Raw genomic sequence first — 19,389 nt, forward strand, 5'->3', positions numbered from 1 at the left:
GGGCCCTTTGCGTTGAGAGAGGAGACTTCAAAGCAGCTGACTTTTGAAAAAATAAAACACAATGAAACAAAAGAGTGCAAGTAGAAGGAAAAACTCCATCTCTCCTCCAGGCCCCAGGCCCGCCCCCGGCCCCCTGGGCCTGCAGCTTGGGGGCTGAAGGGAGGAGGCTGGATGTGGGGAGGGTGGAGCATGAAGGTTAGAGGAGACGCCTCTGTCCCCCGCTCGGCCGTAAGGACAAAGGCCGTCAATTGCGGGCGGCTGGTGGGGACCGTGCCTGCCTTTGTACTCCCGGACATCTGCTACACGTCGCCTGCTGCCAGTTGGCGACTGCGGCTGACAGCATGCGGGAACAATGCAAGCCCGTCTCCGACCCACTTTTTCAGCCTTCTGAGGTCCTTTCTGACCCAAGCTGTACCCTGCGTGCAGGCTGCCAAGGCCTCTGAGGAGTCACAGAGATGAAGCCCTTGCACACAGCCCTGCTGGGGACATGTTGCATGGGAGGGGGTGGGGAGGAGTGGAAGTGAGGGGGGGAGGGCCAGGCCACCGCGAGGAAGAAACATGCTCCCCTTACTGGTGTGAGCGGCCGCATGCTCGGGCTGGGGGGCTCGGGTAGGGGGGCGCTCCTCCTAGGGCTTTGGTCCCTTCCCCGTCTGGCTCCATACTGGCCGCCGGCTCTGCTTGCCTTCCTCCCCATTTCTTTCTGCCGGCAGGGCCACCCCTGTCCTCCCGCCTGTCCATCTGGCTCTGTGCACCAGGGCCCCAGCTGCCCTCGGGCCACCCGCCAGGCCCCCTGGCTGTCAGGCTGTCAGTTTCTGGATGGTTCTGTTGTAGTACTGTGTGATGGGGGGCGTCAGAGGGTTCCAGCTGTTGGCATGGAGCTCGATGACCTCCAGCAGCAGGGACCGGGTCAGCATCGACTCTGAGGGGCACAGCATCTTGTCGCGGGCACTGGCCAGGAGCTCCGCCATCATCTCGGGCAGCTGCTCCTCCAGCAGTCGGCCTGTGCTCTGCAGCTGTGGGCAGAGAAGTGGGGTTAGGACGTGAGCTGGGCCCTGAAAGGGCTCCTGACCCACCTTGGTTAGGGGTGCTGGGGGCAGGAACGGGAAATAGCTGGATTATCCCAGGAAGGTGCAGGCCCAGGCCTCTATGCCACAGGGCAGAAGGATGGAGAGTGTGGAGGGTGGACACAGCCAATGCGAGAGCCCACATTTAATACCCAATCTGCCGGAGGAATAAGAGGGGTCAGAATATTGCCTGCTGCCCAGGGCTGCCAAGAGTCCTCACCAGGAACACGCTGCTTCTCCCTTCATCCACTTGCCTCCCCTCCTACAGGAAGCCTTCTTGGACTATCGCCCACAACCTCAATGGCCGTGTGACCTGCTTCCTTCAAGAGTGACCAGGTGGCACCGTGTCAATTTTCACTTGCTGGGATGTCTCTCTGGAAACGAACTTGGTCATTATTACCTGCATGTGTCCGTGTGGAACCCGAGAGCAGGGATGAGGTCTCTTGTTTCTCTCTTTCCTTCTCTTCTGCCCCCAATCGCACCTACATACCCCCAGAACTGACCCCTGCCCACACTTGTGACACGAAGGGGAGGAGAGAAATATGAACTGGGGCAGAAGGCCAGCCAGAGGGCCTGCCCCCAAGAGAGGCCCCTGGTCATCTCGAACAGCCCCCTTAGGAAGAAGGAGCCCCGATCCTCCGGATCAGCGCACCCTCGGCCGGCAGCCCGTGCAGCTCCTCTCCCTATAATCTAAGTCCCCATCTCTGCCCCACCTCCAGCCTCAGCCCACCCGCTTTTTCAAGGCTCTGCCTTCTTCACGAAACCTTCCCTGACCTTTCTGGCCCACTCTGACCTCTCTCCTAACTCCTCAGGGATGCATGCTCTGTACCCATATTTATTCTCTACACCGTCCCATCCACTCTGTGCATGTGACAGAGGTCTCTATCTCTAGCCAGACCACAAGCTGTCTGGAGGCAGGGACCATGCTTTCTCCTCCCCTCCTATCTCCCCTGCCTGGAGCCCCGGCGTGCCCTGGGTGTGGGCCCTGGAAGCCCCTCTCCTCACCACGCTCCACTCTGAATGTCCCTGGGCTGTTTTCTTTTTTTTTTTTTTGGCCACGCCGTGCGGCTTGCAGGATCTTAGTTCCTCGACCAGGGATCGAACCCGTGCCCTCAGCAGAGGAAGCGCGGAGTCCTAACCACTGGGCCACCAGGGATTCCCCTTGGACTGTTTTCTGAAGGTACAGCTTTGTCCCTGTAACTGGGCCAAAGCCAAGTGTCTGAAGGAAGATCCCGGAGAGCAGAGGCCACACCTTGGGAACAGGAGTGGGACCTCATGGGGGCTGCTTGGAAGTGGACAGTGCTGACCTGGGGGTTCAAGCCTCAGCACCTCCCCCCAAACCCCACACCACTGAAGCCAAAGGAGATATGTGGGGGCAGGGCATCACCTAAAATCTCCTAAGTCATTTATGTGGTGCACCTGGCCGAGGAGGAGGTGGTCTTGGGGGCAGAGGGAGAGTGGACGATGCTAGCCCTCCATCCTTCCCGCCAGAGAGCCGGCAGTTCCCTCTCCTCCAGCAGAAGTCCACATCCACTCAGGAAGCCGTCCGCCACCAGCCCCGCTCGACACGCCCTGGACCCGTGGATGCCTCCAGTGGTCCTTGAGCCCCCATAACTGTTAAGGCGAGAGGGACGCACAGGGTCTGAGGTGGGAGGTGTCTAAGCCACGCTGCTTACCTCCATTGAGCAGCACAGGACGGCATCTTCCTTCACATCCTGAGATTGCAAGAGCTGGAAGAGAGCGGCAGAGAATTACGCTTAGGCTGGTGCACTGCTCTCAGCCCCCTGCAGCCCAGAACAAGCATCTCCAAGGGGCGGGCCAGAGAGGCAGCCCACAAAGGACGGTGGGCAGCAGGGGCACTGCCCCAGGAAGCAGTGATTTCTCTGACGGGATCTAAGCAGCTAGAGGACCGCCGTAGTCACGGAGCGTGGGCATCCCGGCCAGGTCAGAAGGCTTGACTAGAGGCCACGGCAGAGCAAGGCCGCAGGTGGGTTTGAAGGCAGCGGCAAGCATGCTGGGATCATCAGCTATGAGCAGCTGGTCAGCAAAAATGAAATTCACGTAGATTTCCTGATTAGTGAGAGGGGCTCAACCATGGTCTCAGGTGCTCCTGGGCCCTGGCTATAGGAGGACTTGCAGAAATCACAGCAGTCTTCTCCACGGGCCCAGGAATGTGAGCCTGCAAAGCCATGCAGACTGTTCCAGAGGCTGGAATTGCTTCCTGACCAAGGCCACGGCCGGAAGGCTCAGCACGGGGACTGGCCACCCCCCGTCCGGGCTTTCCTCTATGTGCTGCATTTCATTCATTCAGTCTCTCTCCCTCTCTCTCTAAATTGAGACATAACTCATGTAACATCAAGTTTACCATTTTTAAGCATACAATTCAGTGACTTTTAGATTCACAAGGTTGTGCGACCATCACTACTAACTCTAGAATATTTTCATTTCATGGCTCCCAAAAGAAACCTGTACCCATTAGCGGTCAGTCCCCTTTCCCCCGCCACCCCCGCCCCTGACAACCCCTAACCGCTTAATCTCTATAGATTTACCTATTCTGGACATTTTATACAATGGAATCATATAACACGTGATTTTTTTGTGAATGGCTTCTTCCACTTATAATGTTTTTAAGGTTCATCCATGTTGTAGACTGTGTCAGTTCTTCATTCCTTATTGGGGCTGGAAGATATTCCACTGTGATACACCACGTTTTGTTTATCTACTCATCAGTGGATAGACATTTGGGCTGTCTCCACTTTCTGGCTGTTGTGAACAAGGCAGCTATGAACACTTGTGAACGAGTTTTTGTGTGGACATGGGTTTTCATCTCTCTTGGGTACGCACCTAGGAGTGGAATTGCTGGGTCATGTGGTAACTCCACATTTAGCGGTTTGAGGACCCGATAAACTTTTCTACGGTGGCTGTGCCATTTTTCATTCCCTCCGGCAGTGCCTAGGGTTCTGATTTTTCCACAGCATCACCAATATCTGTTATTTTCTGCCTTTTTCCCCCCATTTTTTCCCAGGTCACTTTCCAGCTTTCCTTGGAGACTTCTGGATCACTCCAGCCCATGGTGCCCGCCCCTGTTTCTCACTCCCGAGCACCCCTGGCTTTCCCACCACTCAGCATTCCACACAAGTGGCAAGACATCTTCCAGTGTGAACTGTGGCCTCCTGAAGGCAGGGCAGTGTGACGTTCATCTCTGCTGCCCTTTAACACCTAGCACAGCTCCTGGCAACAGTAGGGATTCGATAAATGTGGGTCGATGTGATTTATGCATTGTTTTTGTTTTTTGTTTTAAAGGAAGGGCGGAGGGTAAGGAGAGAGCACAAGAGGAAGGCATTTTTAGGGTCAGCTTCCTTGTCCACTAACCGAGAACTGGAGTCAAGGTTTCTGATCTGGGCATGACGCGTTCAAGGAGGGTGAAATCACACACAACCCTGGGGACTGTTCTCACTGCAGACTCGAGATCCAAATTCCACACACTCTCCTTAACTTCCCCCTCCTCCTGTCATATTGCCCAGGGTCTCCCCCAGCAGAAGCCGTGAGCGGTCACATCAGGGGGGCTGAAGATGTATGTATTAAATGTCAGATGAGTCCAGGGGCCAGATCAGTGTGGGATGCTGTGCCCAGAGATGCTCTCAGGGACCAGACCTCCTTCCTCTTCGTATCTCGGCAGGGCTGGGCACTAACTGATCCCACAGTAGACACACCGAAAAAGAAATCATTTGGGGATGAAGGAGCAGAGGTAGGTCTCAGGCTGCTCAAAAGATGAGCTGGTGGAGAGCAAGGGACCACCCGGGGAAGGTAACAGTGTCGGCCATGCAGTGACAGGCGTTGACGGCCATTGGTGGGCACGCTCTGCCCAAGGACACACTTCTGACTCTGGGCCTCTGTGCTCTTGTCAGCCAGGAATTCTCAGCCACCACCTGTCTGAAGACCTTCCTTCCTCAGTTTACTCAGGGCTCTGCCCCGACATCACCTCATCCGCCAGGGATTCCCTGACCGGCCCGCGTGTAAGTGATCCCGCCGTTCACCTCCTGACTTACTTCTCTCCACAGCCTCTCTCACCCCTGACATACGATCTATTTGTTTGTCTGCTGTCTCCCCCAGGGGAAGGCAAGCTCCAGGAGGGCAAGGCCTGTTTGGTCCATTCTCTTCCCGAAACCTGGCACCGTGTCTGGCACGTAGTAAGCACCTGGAAGTATTTGCTAACAAATATGCCTTGAGTAGCAGGGAGAAAACCCACCCAGCTGGGAGGGTCTGCGAGTGAGGAGGGACTGACCTTGAGCCGCAGCCCCAGGGCAACTCACCCCAGTGCATGCGCCTGAAAAGGCGACAGTGAGCGGGACTTGGATACCTCCACCCCACAGGCTTCTCCTGTCAGAGCAGACACAGCACAAAATTATCATCAGTGTGTCTGCAAACGTACAGCGTGTGTGGAAACAGAAGTTGGTGTGACTCTCTAAACGGCAATTTGGTGATAGCTATCAACACTGCAAGTGTACAAACCCTCTGAGCGGCGATACTACTTCCAGGAATTTATTCCACACGTGCCCCCCGCTGCCCACATATGCACCATGACATGCATATAAGGTTTTTGCTGCACTTTTGCAAATAGCTTGAATGGCTACCAACAAGGGGACTGGTTAAATTATGATGATACATTTGCACAGAGGAATACTCTGCAGCACACAGCTGTCCACCCTCCTCCCCATGCCGGCGTCTGCTTCTGGGGTTTTCTTGCCCCGCAGGGCTGCAGCCCCTCAAGGGGAGCCAAGGGAAGCTTCCACTGAGTCAGTGTCTGGGGGAATTCTGGGGGTCACACTAGGAAGGACCTCTCTCATCTAGAAAACCCTGGAAGCAGGTTCTGGAAAAAGCTGGGGGGAGGTGACTCACCTTGCAGCAGGCGTACCGCGTCATGGGTACTGGGACCACGGGTTGGTTCCAGCATCCGACCCAGCCTGCTCTGGGAGGGGCTGGTTCCAGGACTTGGAGGGCCCTGACTGTCTCGGGGGGAAGGTGGGCGTAGCCCCACTGACTCTGCACAGAACATGAGGACAAATATTAAGAGAACCCTGTGAGGTTTGTTGGGACTTCTTTCTGATGGTAACTTTGTTCCTGCATAGATTTCCCATAGTGCTTAGCAGGAAGAGAAACCTTAAAATAAAAATTGCTGGTAGAAATCACAAGAAAGGGGGAAAGTGGGGTATCTGGTGGGAAGGGAACTCCCAGAGACAGAGTGGGTGGTGGCAGCCATTTGGGGACGAGGGGGCAGGCAGAACTGGGAGCTTATGGGAAGGAAGGAAGGGGTCCCACTCTGGGTGCACCCGGCACGTTGGCTGACACACAGTAGGTGCTAGTAGTGACTGTCATGGGAAATTGAGATGAACCTGGGATCATGTTCCGTTCTGAGACCAGCTTCTTAGGGGTCCTGGGGCTTTGAGACATGGGAGGTAACATGATGGGAAATTCTATGAACAGCCAGGGCCGGACAAGTACTAGATGCTCTGAAATGTGACTGTTTCTCCCTCCAAGTGGCCCCTCCGACTTCTGCCCGCACTGCGTGGACAGCCTCGTGGAGCCTCATGCTTCTGCCAGCACTTCGCCCAGATGAGCAGGTGTCTCCTCTTTCCTTCTATGGCCCGAGGCCCGCCTGTCCTCCGTCTGCTCCCCGGTGATGGTTCAGAACTGCAGAGCCGGTCCAGGGCTTCCCGTTCTTCCTTCCTTTTCCACATCTTAGTGACTGGACTACCTCCTCCCTTCTGCACACCCAAACCCCTGCAGGCCTGCTCCCTCCCTGGGGGGCTCTGGGCTCTGAGGGGACAGACTCAGGGTGGGGACTCTCAGGCAGGGCTGTGGGCAGGCTCTCACCCCAGAGCCTCTCCTCCCACCTTATCTTTCACTGGTTGTTTGGGAAAGTCTGTGCTAGCCAAGAATCACATCGAGTGATAGGCCCTCTCGCAAACGGCCTGCTGGGTTTTCTCAAGGAAGTGGGGGAGGACTGACAGGCTTTCACTGTACTTTTCCTCTGCCGTTGCTGGGATGCAGAGTTCGGGACCACGTCCTACTCTCCCCCAAACGCTATCTCGGCCTGTCCGTTGCCAGCTTTTGAGGGCGGACCCTTGGAGGCTTAGAGCTGAAGGGCTGCAGAGAGAACGTCCCCTCAGCCCCCATCATCACAGCTGGGAAGTCCCACCCTGCTGCTCTGTGTGGTGGAACGAGAGGCCGGCTGGCCTTACCCCGGGGGAGCACTTGACACACGCTACGGGGCTCCCTCCCCAGGACCCCTGTCGGTGTCACTCTGAGAGGCTCCAGTGCCTCTGGGTGATCAACGGCTTCTCAGGGATCCGTCCTTGTCTCGCTCTTTGTGGGCAGTGTCCAAGGGCAAGACCTTTCCACTCTTTTCTGTCTTGGCCAAAACTTACCTGTTTTGTGTTCCATTTCTTCATGGCTTGCTTTCCTAAAACACAGCTAGTTTCTGGACAAATGAATCCCTGCTGGTACACTGAGGGGGCCAACTCTGTTGTTTATGCGTGTTCTATTTGGGGTCTTCTGGACACAATGCTTCATTTAACTCCAAGCAACTCTCAAAAAGTAGTGGCAACTTGAACAGATTCTTGTCCACCCGTGTTCACAACGGGCAAGGGGTGGGAGCAACCCAAGTGTCCACTGATGGATGAATGGATAAACCAAGTGTGGTCCATCCATACAACGGAATGTCATTCAGCCTTAAAAAGGAAGGAAATCCTATCACGTGCTGCGACATGGACGGACCTTGAAGACCTTATGCTGAGTGAAATAAGCCCGTTGCAAAAGGACAAGTATTGTAGGATTCCACTTATATGAGGGACCTGGAACAAATTCATAGAGACAGAAAGTAGAATGGTGGTTGTCAGGGGCTGAGGAAGAGGGACTAGGGAGTTAGTGTTTAATGGGGACAGAGTTTCAGTTTTGCAAGATGGAAAAGTTCTGGAGACGGATGGTGGTGATGGTCGCACAACGATGTGAATGTGCTTAACGCCACCGAACTGTCCACTTTAAAATGGCTAAAATGGTCAATCTTATGCTTGCTTTTTTTAAAACCACGATTTAAAAATGGTTTAAAAGCAGTGGCAGGGAGCAGGTACTCTTTGGTGGGCAGGTCATTCTCTGCCTGGACAGGACTGTCCCCTTTCTCTGCTATCGCTCGTTGGAAGAAAAGCTGTAGGGATGGAGGAGACAGGGCTGCAGACCTGGGGGCTGAAGGCCCCGGGGGTGGGGGAGGAGCAGCCCACTCATCAAAGTCTCTGGCACAGAAAGGAGTGTGGGCGGGCCGGGGCAGGCACCCTGGAACAGCGAAATGTGTTTCTTGGACGAGAATCCAAGGCAATTGTGCGAGCCCACACAGTGTTTGTTCGGAAGCTAATGCATTCCTGTCCTATTGTCTCTGCCGGAGACTTGTTGTGGGCACACCCTTCATATCCTCCCTCGGGGAGAGGCCAAGGTGCTTCGAGTCAGGCTGTGGGCGGCTGGACAGCAGAGGGAGAAAGGAGCCTGGTGGGAGCACCTCGGAGTCCCTGGGGGAAGGAAGCCAGGGCAGGGCCATGCCGCCCAAGGGGTGCCCTCAGTGCAGCCAGGCTGGTTGCTTAGGATGCCACCCTGTGCGGAGGGAAAGAGGGTGCTGATGGAGGGACCCTGGGGCCGTCTTCCTGTGCGGGAGGGGAGCGAGTGCTGGAGATCACAATTTCTTCTAGCCCCCCCCCCCCCCACCACCCAAGCTCCCCCAACCACCTCAGCTCACCCACAGCTTGGTTCCAACCCTGGTAGAACAAACCCAGACAGCCTAATGCAGCCCCAGTAAAAGCTCAGCCAGTCCCCACCTGCAGGAGCCCCTCTTTTTTTTTTTTTTTTTTTATACTGTATTTTATTTATTTATTTATTTGCGGTACGCGGGCCTCTCAGTGTTGCGGCCTCTCCCATTGCGGAGCACAGGCTCCGGACGCGCAGGCTCAGCGGTCATGGCTCACGGGCCCAGCTGCTCCGCGGCATGTGGGATCCTCCCGGACCGAGGCACGAACCCATGTCCCCTGCATCAGCAGGCAGACTCTCAACCACTGCGCCACCAGGGAAGCCCCTGGAGCCCCTCTTTTAAAGGTAGTCAAGGGTAGGCTGGGAACAGCAACAAAGGAGCAAAAATGAGGAGATTTCAGAGTGTGTGTGATTGGCTGGTTTGCTGGGGAACAAACCCAGAGCTCTGACTGGCTGGCTGGGCCTACAGAAGGGCAGTGGCAGGATACCCTGCAAGCATGGAAGAAGTAGTGGGAAGAGGAGAGAGAAAAAGAAGAAGCAAGAGTGGGAGGTGCAGGTCTCCAGGGGCTGAGGAAGCCACAGTGATGGGCACAAGCCTTGACGGTGGAGAGATGGGGAGAGGCAGAAGAATGAGGCAGAGCCAGAGGAGATGGCCCCGATGCGTGGCACGTGCTCTAGAATGGTGGCCGGGGCGAGGAGCTGCACAGGGCCACCTGCATCTCAGGAGGGCCCTCAGGTTTGAGTCAGGGCATCTCCACCCTGTGCCTCTGGCGGACCTGGACCGGCATCTACAGCTGAGTCTAGAGGACGGCTCCTCATATTGACCTTGAATCTTCAAGAAGAGGGTCAATTACATCTGGGTCTCTTCAGGGAGGCAGGGAAGTAGATAATCTAGCCACAAGAGGCTGTCATCAAAAACATGCAGAAGGGGGGCTTCCCTGGTGGCACAGTGGTTAAAAATCCGCCTGCCAATGTAGGGGACATGGGTTCGAGCCCTGGTCCGGGAAGATTCCACATGCCGCGGAGCAACTGCCCGTGCGCCTGCGCTCTAGAGCCCGCGAGCACATCTACTGAAGCCTGCGTGCACCTCAACGAAGAGTAGCCCCCGCTCTCCGCAACTAGAGAAAGCCCACACGTGCAGCAATGAAGACCCAACGCAGCCAAAAATAAATAAATAAAATAAATAAAAACAAAACAAAACAAAAAAAACGTGCAGAAGGTTTGGCTTCTATTCACTAAGAGTAACTCCGGGCATGCCACTTAGTCACTCTGCACTTCAGTTTCCTCACTTGAGAATGGGAATAATACTTGCCTAGAATTGTTTTGAGAGTCAGTGGAGATAATGCATGTGAAAGAGTTCTGAAAAGTGCAAAGCTTGATTCAAATGCAAGGTGTTATTATTGTTATTAAATGTATATCTTCATAAACATGTATCTTTCCTGAAGATCTCGACCCACTTTGTAATGTACCATCCCATTTATCCCGGTGACACTCTTGTGGAGACAGGGAAAGGACACAGGCATTATTATCTCTGCTTAATAGACAGAGAAACCGAGGCTCAGTAGTTCATGACTTACTTACACAAGCCAGACAGACAGTAAGTCTGGGAAGAACTAGAAAGTGCTTAGAAGCCCTGGGTCAGCATCCTTTTCCTTGGGGAATTACTTTAATTTCTCCCACATTAGCTAATTCTTACTTTGCTGGTTGGAGCTCATAATTCTTTTTTTTTTTTTTGCGGTACGCGGGCCTCTCACTGCTGTGGCCTCTCCCGTTGCAGAGCACAGGCTCCGGATGCGCAGGCTCAGCGGCCATGGCTCACGGGCCCAGCCGCTCCGCGGCATGTGGGATCTTCCTGGACCGGGGCACGAACCCGTGTCCCCTGCATCGGCAGGCGGACTCTCAACCACTGCGCCACCAGGGAAGCCCCATAATTCTTAATTTTGTTGATTGGTGATGATAATCAATCCGGGCCTTCACAAAACTGAACTGATTTTACCTATTCTTTTCTGCATTGGCCACCATCTCTCCATCTACGCATGCATGCATGCATCCACCCACCAATGCATCCATTTAGCCATCCATTCTCTTATCCACCCACACATCACGTATCCAGCCTTCCATCTACCCACTCATCCTTTCACCCATCTTCCTAGCTACCCATCTACCCTCTCACCCACTCACCAGCCAGCCGTCCTTCAACAACATTCATGGAACACCTACTATGTACCAAACACGGTGTAAGTACCCGGATAACAAGGAGAATAAGACTTGTAACTCAGAGTCTAGTAGGGAAAACAGAGAGATTGCGCTAGGTATGTGGGGTTGGAGCCTGGGACGGAATGGTGGCGGTGAAGAACACGCCAGGCACGTGCCCCAAGCGGCAGCACATGGCATATGCACAAAAAAAAAAAAAAAAGGTGAACTAATGGAGTGCGCTGGTGAATAACAAGCATTTCAAGAGGCTAAAATATACGGTGCTGGCGGAGAGAGAGCACATGATGATACAGAAGGCCAGGGCCACAGCCTAAAGGGCTCTAGATGCCATGCTACTGGGTTTGGATTTTATCCTAAAGGACTGCAGAGTCTCCGAAAAGAATTTCAACTGGTGAGTAGGATGATACTGTTTGCAGTGTGGAGAGTAGACTGGAGCTGGTGGGGTGGTGGGAGAATTGGAGGCAAGGAGACCAGTGAGAAATTATGGCGGCTCGAGTGAGGGCAGGGACAATGGGAGGAGATAGCTTAGGAGGCAGAAGTAAAGATGAGGAAAAGGACAATGAGGAAGATGGATAAGCCCCGGGTTTGGGGCTTGTCTGCGGAATAAACCGGGGAGCCACCAGCAATGTTAGGAAGGCAGGAAGAGTTGGTTCTGGAAAAAAGGAATGAGTTCAGTGTTAGAAATACCAAGCCCACCGTCCTTGCGGGCCATCAGGGACGAAGACTAGTGGGAGACTGGCCACCTGTGACTATCAGTGCCCAGGTGTGAGTCAAGGCCACAGGTGTGACCTGGGGAATGACGTGGAATAAAAGATGGTAAGAGCTCCAAACCCGGAAACAGCAACATCGTAAGGGCGGCAGAGGAGGAGGAACCCCCAAAGGAGGAAGAGGGTGGTCAGGCAAGTAGGCAGAGCAGGAAAAAGTGACGTCATGGAAGCCAAGGGAGTGCTAAGAAGTCAAGGTCACTTCTTGTCGACAAGGTCAACAGTGTCAAAAGCTCAGAGAGGTCAAGTGAGATGAACAATGACCAGGGCCCCCTGGATTTGGTGATTAGGAGAGCACAGGCGACCTTTGCCATGATGACTTCATGCAGGGAGGGGTGGGTGGAAGCCTGGGTAATGTGGAGCTGGAGAGACAGAGCGAGGTCAGGAAGTGGAGAGAGAAAGAGCTGACCATTGCTTTTTCTTTGGGGGTTTCTGTTCTTCCTTCTCTGTCTCTCACTCTCCTTTCCTCCTCCGTCTCTCTTTTTTTGGGGGCGGGGCAGGGAACTTGCCTATGGAAGAGAAGAAGGGTAGAATGCTAGGAAAGAGACTGGCCCAGGGTCCAGGGGAATGGTCGGTACAGTGGGAGAGACTTGAGCAGGGGCAGAGATGAGCATGTAGCGTGCGGGAGAGAGGAGAGGACTGATGCCTGAATTAGCCTTAAATAAGACAAAGGCTATCACTCCCCTGAAATGGACAGGAAGCACGAGTGCGGCTGTGGATAGGTACCCGTGTAATGCTCACGCTGCCCGGCCTGTCTGGGCAACTAGGAGATTAGTGTTGTTCTACATTCATTACTTATTACCGTCATTCTGTGACTGCCTGCGTTTCAGACATCCCGGGGATAGGGGAATTTGCCCCAACTGTCACTTCTCCACTAGCCTAATAAGAAGCCCCGGGGTGGCAGCTACGGTCAGATGTCAAGGAAATTCATGGTTCTGAACTGGACTTCAGTCCAAGCTTGTGCCCTGTGGTCTGGCTGTCTGCCCTCCTAACTAAGACGGGCAGGCGGGCAGGCACCCTAACTGTGGACCAGGCGCCCTGGAGGGAATAATTAGCCTCCTTCCTGCAGAGCTTGCAAACCGCCCATACAAAGTGGCCACAGTAAATGTCACATGGGGGAATGCTTCATCCCACAGCTGGCCCCAGGGGGTGGAAACGTAATCTGGGGCTCAGAGCAGACACTGAATCCTTCTGCAGACACCAGAGCCAGAGGATGGGGCCATGGCTCCAATGCCTCCTCTTGGGGGCCAAGCCCTGGCCGGTAGCCTGGACAGGAGGCGAGTTCTGTTCACGTAGTCCCTCCCGGGACCCTGCGTCGGGGTCTGAAACATCAAGGACGTTGGTCGTGACTGCTATCAACACCTTCCAGCTTCTCCTTTAAGGCCCTTGCCTTTCCTTCTAGAAGCCTTGTCTGTCCGCTTCTGTATTCACTGCCCTGATGTCCATGGATCTCTCTTAAGGGGGAACACAAGATGCCTGAGGTAGCCCTGAGGTTTCACCTTCCAGGAGGGGTCTCCTGAGGGCTGAGTCACACCTTCCGGGTCCTCAGTCAGTACCTGGCTTACATTTTTTGGAGCGCTGACTCCAGATGCCAAGCTCTGAACTTTGTGCATGTTTTAAAATCCATTTTATCCTTTTACCAGTTTATCTGAGTTAAATACCATTGTAATTATTCTCACTGTATAACTGTAGAAACTGAGGCATGGAGAGTGAAATGAACTCCCCACGAGTGCATGGGTAATGGAAAAGCGGCTTTGGAACCCAGGTCTAGTCCGCCTCCAAAGTCAAAGGACATAACCGCTGCCCCATGAGTAAGTCCCACATAAATAAGACTAATGGCGAGAGGTCAGCAAAAGGGGGGGTGACCACACACCCCAGTTTGCCTGGGATCTTCTTGTGTTCATCCCAAATAATTAGTAATATTCCTTTCGCTTTCAAAAGTGCCCTGATTAGGAGGGTACCTTATAAGAGTCGCCTAGACAAGGGAAGGGGCACTGAGGGGCTGGGAGCCCCCCGTCTCCCATCACCACCCGACCAGTCAGTACACCTCTGGCCTGTTCCACCTCCCCTCCTGGTGTGTAAGTACTCCTGCCCATCTCTGAGCGGCTCAGCAGGTGGGGTGAGGAGAAGGGCTCCGAAGGCGGCAAAGCGGCCCTGCTCCCAGCGAGAGGCGGTGATCACTGCAGATCAGGATACCTGCCGCAGGGCCTCACCTGGCCTCACCTGGGCTTGCCAGCGAGAACCGCTCTCCAAGGATGGGAGCCGGAACAGGACGGAATTATGTTAACAGGCTGCTGGCGGGGCCCTGGGGAGAGCAGTTGAAGGAGAGGCAGATGGGAAAGCAGTTGTTCTCCAAGCTTCCTCTGGTGGAGCCTGGCCAGGAGTGCCTGGCCTGGAGGCAATGGGTGGCACCTGGGACCGTCACTCCCTTGACAGCACCCTCTGGACGCCCCTCTGAAGGAATGACTGCATTTTGCGTCTGACTCAGCATCAAATGGTTCCCTGAGACACGGGGAGGGGTTTGGGCTGGCTGGGGCCCAGGCCTGAGGCCTGGGACAGTGGGCAGACACCCCTCACGGGGCCAGTCTCTGAACTAAGTCTCTCCCGGCGCCCACCAGGCTGGGACCCCCGGGGCGGCACAAGGAGAGGGCAGGGAAGGGGAGGGCGGCCCGGGCTGCCCTCTGCTCTTAGTGGGGCCTCCCCTGGCCCCTGGCCCCTTCCCTTGGCTCTCTGCAGCCCCCCAACCTCCGCCCACCTGAGGCCTGGACTTGACCTTGCTGGCTTTGGGGGGAGGGTGTGATAAGCCTCTGGTGGAGGGAAGTAGCTGCCTGCAAAGGCATTTTCCGCTCTCTAAAGTAAACAATCAAACAGGAAATTAATCGAGAAACCCACATCAATGGAAGGTTCAGGTTGTGATTTTCACAGCCCCAGAGCCAGGAAATTCAAAGTTATAGTTCCCATAGCAACTCGCCAGTAGAAGCTGCCGCAGCCGCTAGCTTGGAATGAGAACTTGAGGGGTCAACTAGGCCAGCCCCCTGCCTCCAGGAAGCGCAGCCCAGCAGCAAGTCTGAATGTGCTGGGGGTAGACTGCCCTTCTGAGGTGCAACAGCCAGCCTGGGACAGAGTTAGGAGCTGCACGGCCTGGGCTCAGAGCGACAATCCTTGTAAACTGCAGAATCAGCTGACATCCTGGGGCTTCAGTTTTCTATATTCCCCTATTCCAGTTATTATTCCTGTATCCCCATATTCTGTGAATGGGGGAGTAATACTCACGCCTGCAAGACGCTAGAGCGAGGGGCTGTGCAGCGTGCGCTTATTCTTACTCGCGTCTCCCACCCCTTGTTCTACTTAGTCCCATAACGACCCCCCATCTCTATCCCAATTGCCCCTGAACTGTGTAATTGTCCTTTGCCTGCCCCCTTTCCCCTGGGTTGTTTTTCCTCCAAGAAACATCTCAATTGATTGACAGGCAGCCTCCAAGGTGGCTCCATTTGTTGGATGGCCTCATCTCTTCAACCTGCCCCTCCACCCCTTCTGGACCAAATATATGATATGAGCTCAACGTACACTTACTGCTCCCTTGACTGATAAACGGGTAGCCTGAACGGAACCAGACGCAAGCCCTCCTCCTTCAAGCCTGTGCGGGGTTGTGTGTCTTGGGTGGGGTTTTCTTTTGTGTGACTAGTGAGGAGTCCCGCCTGGCAGGAAAGGAGATAAGGGCGTTGGAGCTCAACAGAGAAGGAAACAGTCTGGAATCCTTCCCCGAGAGTCACCCTGCCCTCCCACCCGAGATGGCCACGATAGCCGGCCGGCCTGATCAGCGCAGTTCTGCAGCCCAGGCCCGGGGACCCTTAACACGGGCCGAGGCAGGAGTGGGCACTTCCGGGCACCAGGCCTGTTGCAGAGGGTGCCCAGCCTGCCCGCCCACCCGCCAGCCTGGCCCTGGAGCCGGGCCGTGAATTGAGCAAAGCAGTGGAAAGAGAAGTGACGCCTGCTGGAAAGCAGACAGAGCGGCTCCTGGATTTCCTAACAGGCCCAGCCGCGTGCCAGGGCCGATGGGCCAGCTCAGAGCGCCTGCCCAGCCTCGCTTGCGAAACAGTCCTTCCTCCCCTGGGTGAGCTTTCCCGGGTGGCCGCGCCGCTGTCTAGCCACCCGAGTCCCTGAGCGAGGCCTCCCCTTCACACCCATCGCCTTTCCGTCCTCCCTCTCCCGGGTTTAAACACATTAGAGCACGGTGGGCCCCTCGGGAAGACAGGATGCATCCTGGGGGTGCAAGATGTTTCCTTTCATGAAGGCAAAGAAATTTAATCAGAAAGAAGAAGAGATGGGGAAGTAGGTATGGACAGAGGGCTGACTTCTCTGCAGTCTCAGAGGGGACCAGGAGAGGGGCACTGCCACAGAGGGTGACCCACTGGTTTCCAAGGAAAGGCATCCCTGTGCACAGAGCCCTAGGCCGCTGCAGCCCTGGAGCCCGGCATTGCTCACCGATGGGCACACGGTCATCTGAAGGGCTTTGCCAATCCACCTTGTCTTGAGCCTGGGAAGAAGCTTCTCAGAAGGTTCTTCTTGGTATGCCAAGCTAACCAGGGGTCCCTCCTACCAATTCCAGACTCTGCAGGGGGTGGGAGTGGGGAGGGTGCAAGTAACCAGCAAGGGGCCTGGAGGAGCTGGGGGCGGGGCACACCGGCCTCGTACTCTGCCCCCAAGCACGGAACGCTGAAGAAGCCTTTGCTTAGATCACGTCCTCTTTAGCCGTGTGAAGAATAAATGCCTGCAGCAGCCTGGTTCCCAGGCAGAGGTGCCAGTCTTCCCGGGGTGGGGCAGGTGGGTGGAGTTTGAAGACACATGGCAGAAGCTGGCCGGGAGGTCTGCCCCTTGGGTAAAGGAGCTTAGCTGGTTCTGTGGTGCGTTTGGGTGCAAGGAGGTTCCCGAGGACCAACTGGGCAGGGACGGCTGGGCCTGGGACGATTAAGCACAGAAAAAGTAGGGCTGTGCTCAAGGCATAATTAGCATCTGTGCTCAGAGCAGCAGCCACCCAAACGGAGGGGCAAACAGGCCTGGGCTGAGAAAAGGGCCTGGGCTGCCTGGGGACAGCAGAGGTACTCGCTAGCAAGTCTAAGGTTGGAGATAAGAGTGTTTAATGGGCACCTGGAAGTTTGTTTGGCTTTAGAGCCTTACCCTTAGCAAGAGTATACGTTTTCATAATGGGGTGACTCTTCCTAAACTGAGACAAGCTCTTTGGGTGAATTAGCACGTGTGTCAATATTCTGCAACACAGCGCATCCTTACCAGGTCCAGCTGACTGGGCTGCAGGGGATAGAGTGCTTAGCCTGGCACTCAGGGGCTCGCTGGCCCACTTCCGCCCCAGGGGCCCTCCATCCCCCTCTCTCCCCTTCACAGGCCTCCCGTCCAGCCCAATCCAGCTATGAACATGGCTTGTCCATATCTGCCTCCGGCTTTTGCTCCTCATTGACTCAGCCAGGCCTGCCTTCTCTCACCTTGGCTCCATTTACTGGACCCTGCAAGATGGACCGCAAGACCCCCCCCCCCCCACCTCCGAGAAGCCTTCCCTGACCTCCTCTCCTGATTCCCTGTAGGGAGAAGCCTCCTTACTCACAGCCCGGGAGCAGTTATTTGGTTCTACCGAGTTCTAGGTCGATAGCCTAGAGTTTACCTAGACTAGCTTTTCCTCACACAGGACCTTGTGCCCAGCTGGCCCTCTCAGAAAACCTGTGGATTGGATTTGAAGGAAAATATGTGCTGGCTGGGGCAAAGCCACTCAGAAGAGCCTCTGTGTTCCCTGAATGCAGCCCCACCAGTGACAGACAGGCCTGGAGCATGGCTGGTCCTGCACCCTCCTCCAAGGAGTCTGAAAGAATAGAAGAACTTTTTCATTCATTCATTCATTCATTCAATAAGGAGGCATGAATCCTGTCCTCATAGACCTATTAGTTTAGTAGAAAAGACAGAGTTTACACAAGCAGATCTGTGCTGGGAGCCGGGGCTGTAAAGTGAGACTGCCTGGGTTCTAATCCCGACTCGATCACCTGCTAATTATGTTGCACAGGTAACTTCTCTGTGTCTCAGTTTCCTCATCTGGAAAGTGGGGGGAGCATTACATGAGATAATCTATGAGACATATTTAGAGCAGTACCTGGCACACAGTAAGCGAGGCTCTATCAGTGGCAGGTCTCAGTAGTAAGTGGGCTCGTTTTGCGTAGAACTAAGGGTGCTGCGGTGGTGGGTGGCAGGAAGGACCATTCTCATCTGTGCGGGGAGAGGAGGCTCGGAAAAGGCTTCCTGGGGGAGAGAGCTTTAAACTGACACTTTAAGGTGGAGCTAGAGAAAGAGTGGGGTCAGGAGAGGGAAGGAGGGAAGAACATTCCAGGCAGTGACCCCTGAGAGTCCTGTGAGCCTGCAGTCCACAGAGAGAGAGCCGGCCAAGCCTGGTTAGAAGGCTGGTGGGGTAATTCAAGTGAAAGGTGACCTTGGCCTAGACAATGGAGAGGGAGAAAAGTGGTAGTCAGAGCCAGGAACTCTACGAGAGCTGCTACCCACAGGCCCTGGGGACTGACGGGGTGAGGGCTGGTCAGGGACGGCCTGGAGTCTTCAGCCACCACAGCCAGGAAGAGGGTGGCACTATCCCTGGGGGGAGGGGCAGGTTTGGGGTGCAGGAGATGGGTCGTATTAGGACACTCAGAGTTTGAGGAATCCGTGGGTGGGCCAGGGGGAGGTGTCAGGTGGATGTACGCAGGCCTGGAGATACGGATCTAGAGTTTGTGCAGTTCAAGTCTGAGGGCTGCTGCTGCCCTGGGAATTTGCCTGTGACCAACACAACACAAGCTTTGAGGCCTCCGCCTGGGGTGTCGCTCATGGCCCACCACAAGCTACAGTTGCCTGTCCTTTGGTAAATCCCAAAGGACATCAACTTCTCCATGTTTCTGGTTACGGGGCCGTCAAATGAAGTTTCGGAGAAGGACTTAAAGGTGAACATAGGCCCTCGGCGAAGACTCCTACGCTAAACTCGGGGTGACACATGTACTTGGAGCCAGCCCCCAAGTGTGTGTGTATCTACACACTCATGCACAAACATATTATCTATCTATGTACGTTACATGAAGTACGATGAGAAAGGAAACTAATTTCAGGGGGACATAAAAAAAATCAATCTTATTTCTTTATATTTTCTTCTAGCATCTGTGAGAGTACCTGCTGCCTGTGCAAGGACCCAGGTGAGACATTCTCCAGGTGGAGCTGAGCCCAGAGTCTCGCCCAAGGTCTGGGCAGCCCAGCACACCCAACTCGAGAGCGGTATTGGCTTGGAAACACCTCTGTGAGTCCCTGGTTGCAGCACACCTGCCTTGCAATAGGCGTTTCATCTGGGATGAAGAAAAGTGGGGCAAAGAGGTAGAGGGAAGACCAGCTTGGAGCTATTTTAAGCCCATGTCCAAGGTGATGGTGGCATGACAGAAGAGAGGTGGTGGGGAAAAGGGAGGAATCAAGGGTAACTCCCAAGTTTTTGGCCTGAACTAAAGGGGTGGCCAGTGGTTTCACCT

At 54.8% G+C, this 19,389-nt stretch overlaps 1 protein-coding gene across 6 annotated transcripts in view; it reads right to left on the reverse strand.

Moving 5' to 3' along the window:
* Nucleotides 1-657: 657 nt before the first annotated feature.
* The window catches only part of CTIF (cap binding complex dependent translation initiation factor), a 301,292-nt gene continuing 282,560 nt past the window's right edge, over nt 658-19,389 (reverse strand). For 5 of the 6 annotated variants that reach the window (XM_049697879.1, XM_033421376.2, XM_012531707.3 and 2 more), the window contains 2 exons: nt 2,741-2,794; nt 658-1,013 (listed from right to left, as the gene is read on the reverse strand). In XM_049697879.1, the coding sequence (XP_049553836.1) occupies nt 798-1,013; nt 2,741-2,794 (270 nt within the window). In that variant the 3' untranslated portion in view covers nt 658-797. Of the gene's footprint in view, nt 1,014-2,098; nt 2,795-19,389 lie in introns of those variants that run through there. The other variant, XM_033421380.2, reaches the window with a different exon arrangement.

The sequence above is a fragment of the Orcinus orca genome, chromosome 15, assembly GCF_937001465.1.
Source record: "Orcinus orca chromosome 15, mOrcOrc1.1, whole genome shotgun sequence".
Lineage (NCBI taxonomy): Eukaryota > Metazoa > Chordata > Mammalia > Artiodactyla > Delphinidae > Orcinus > Orcinus orca.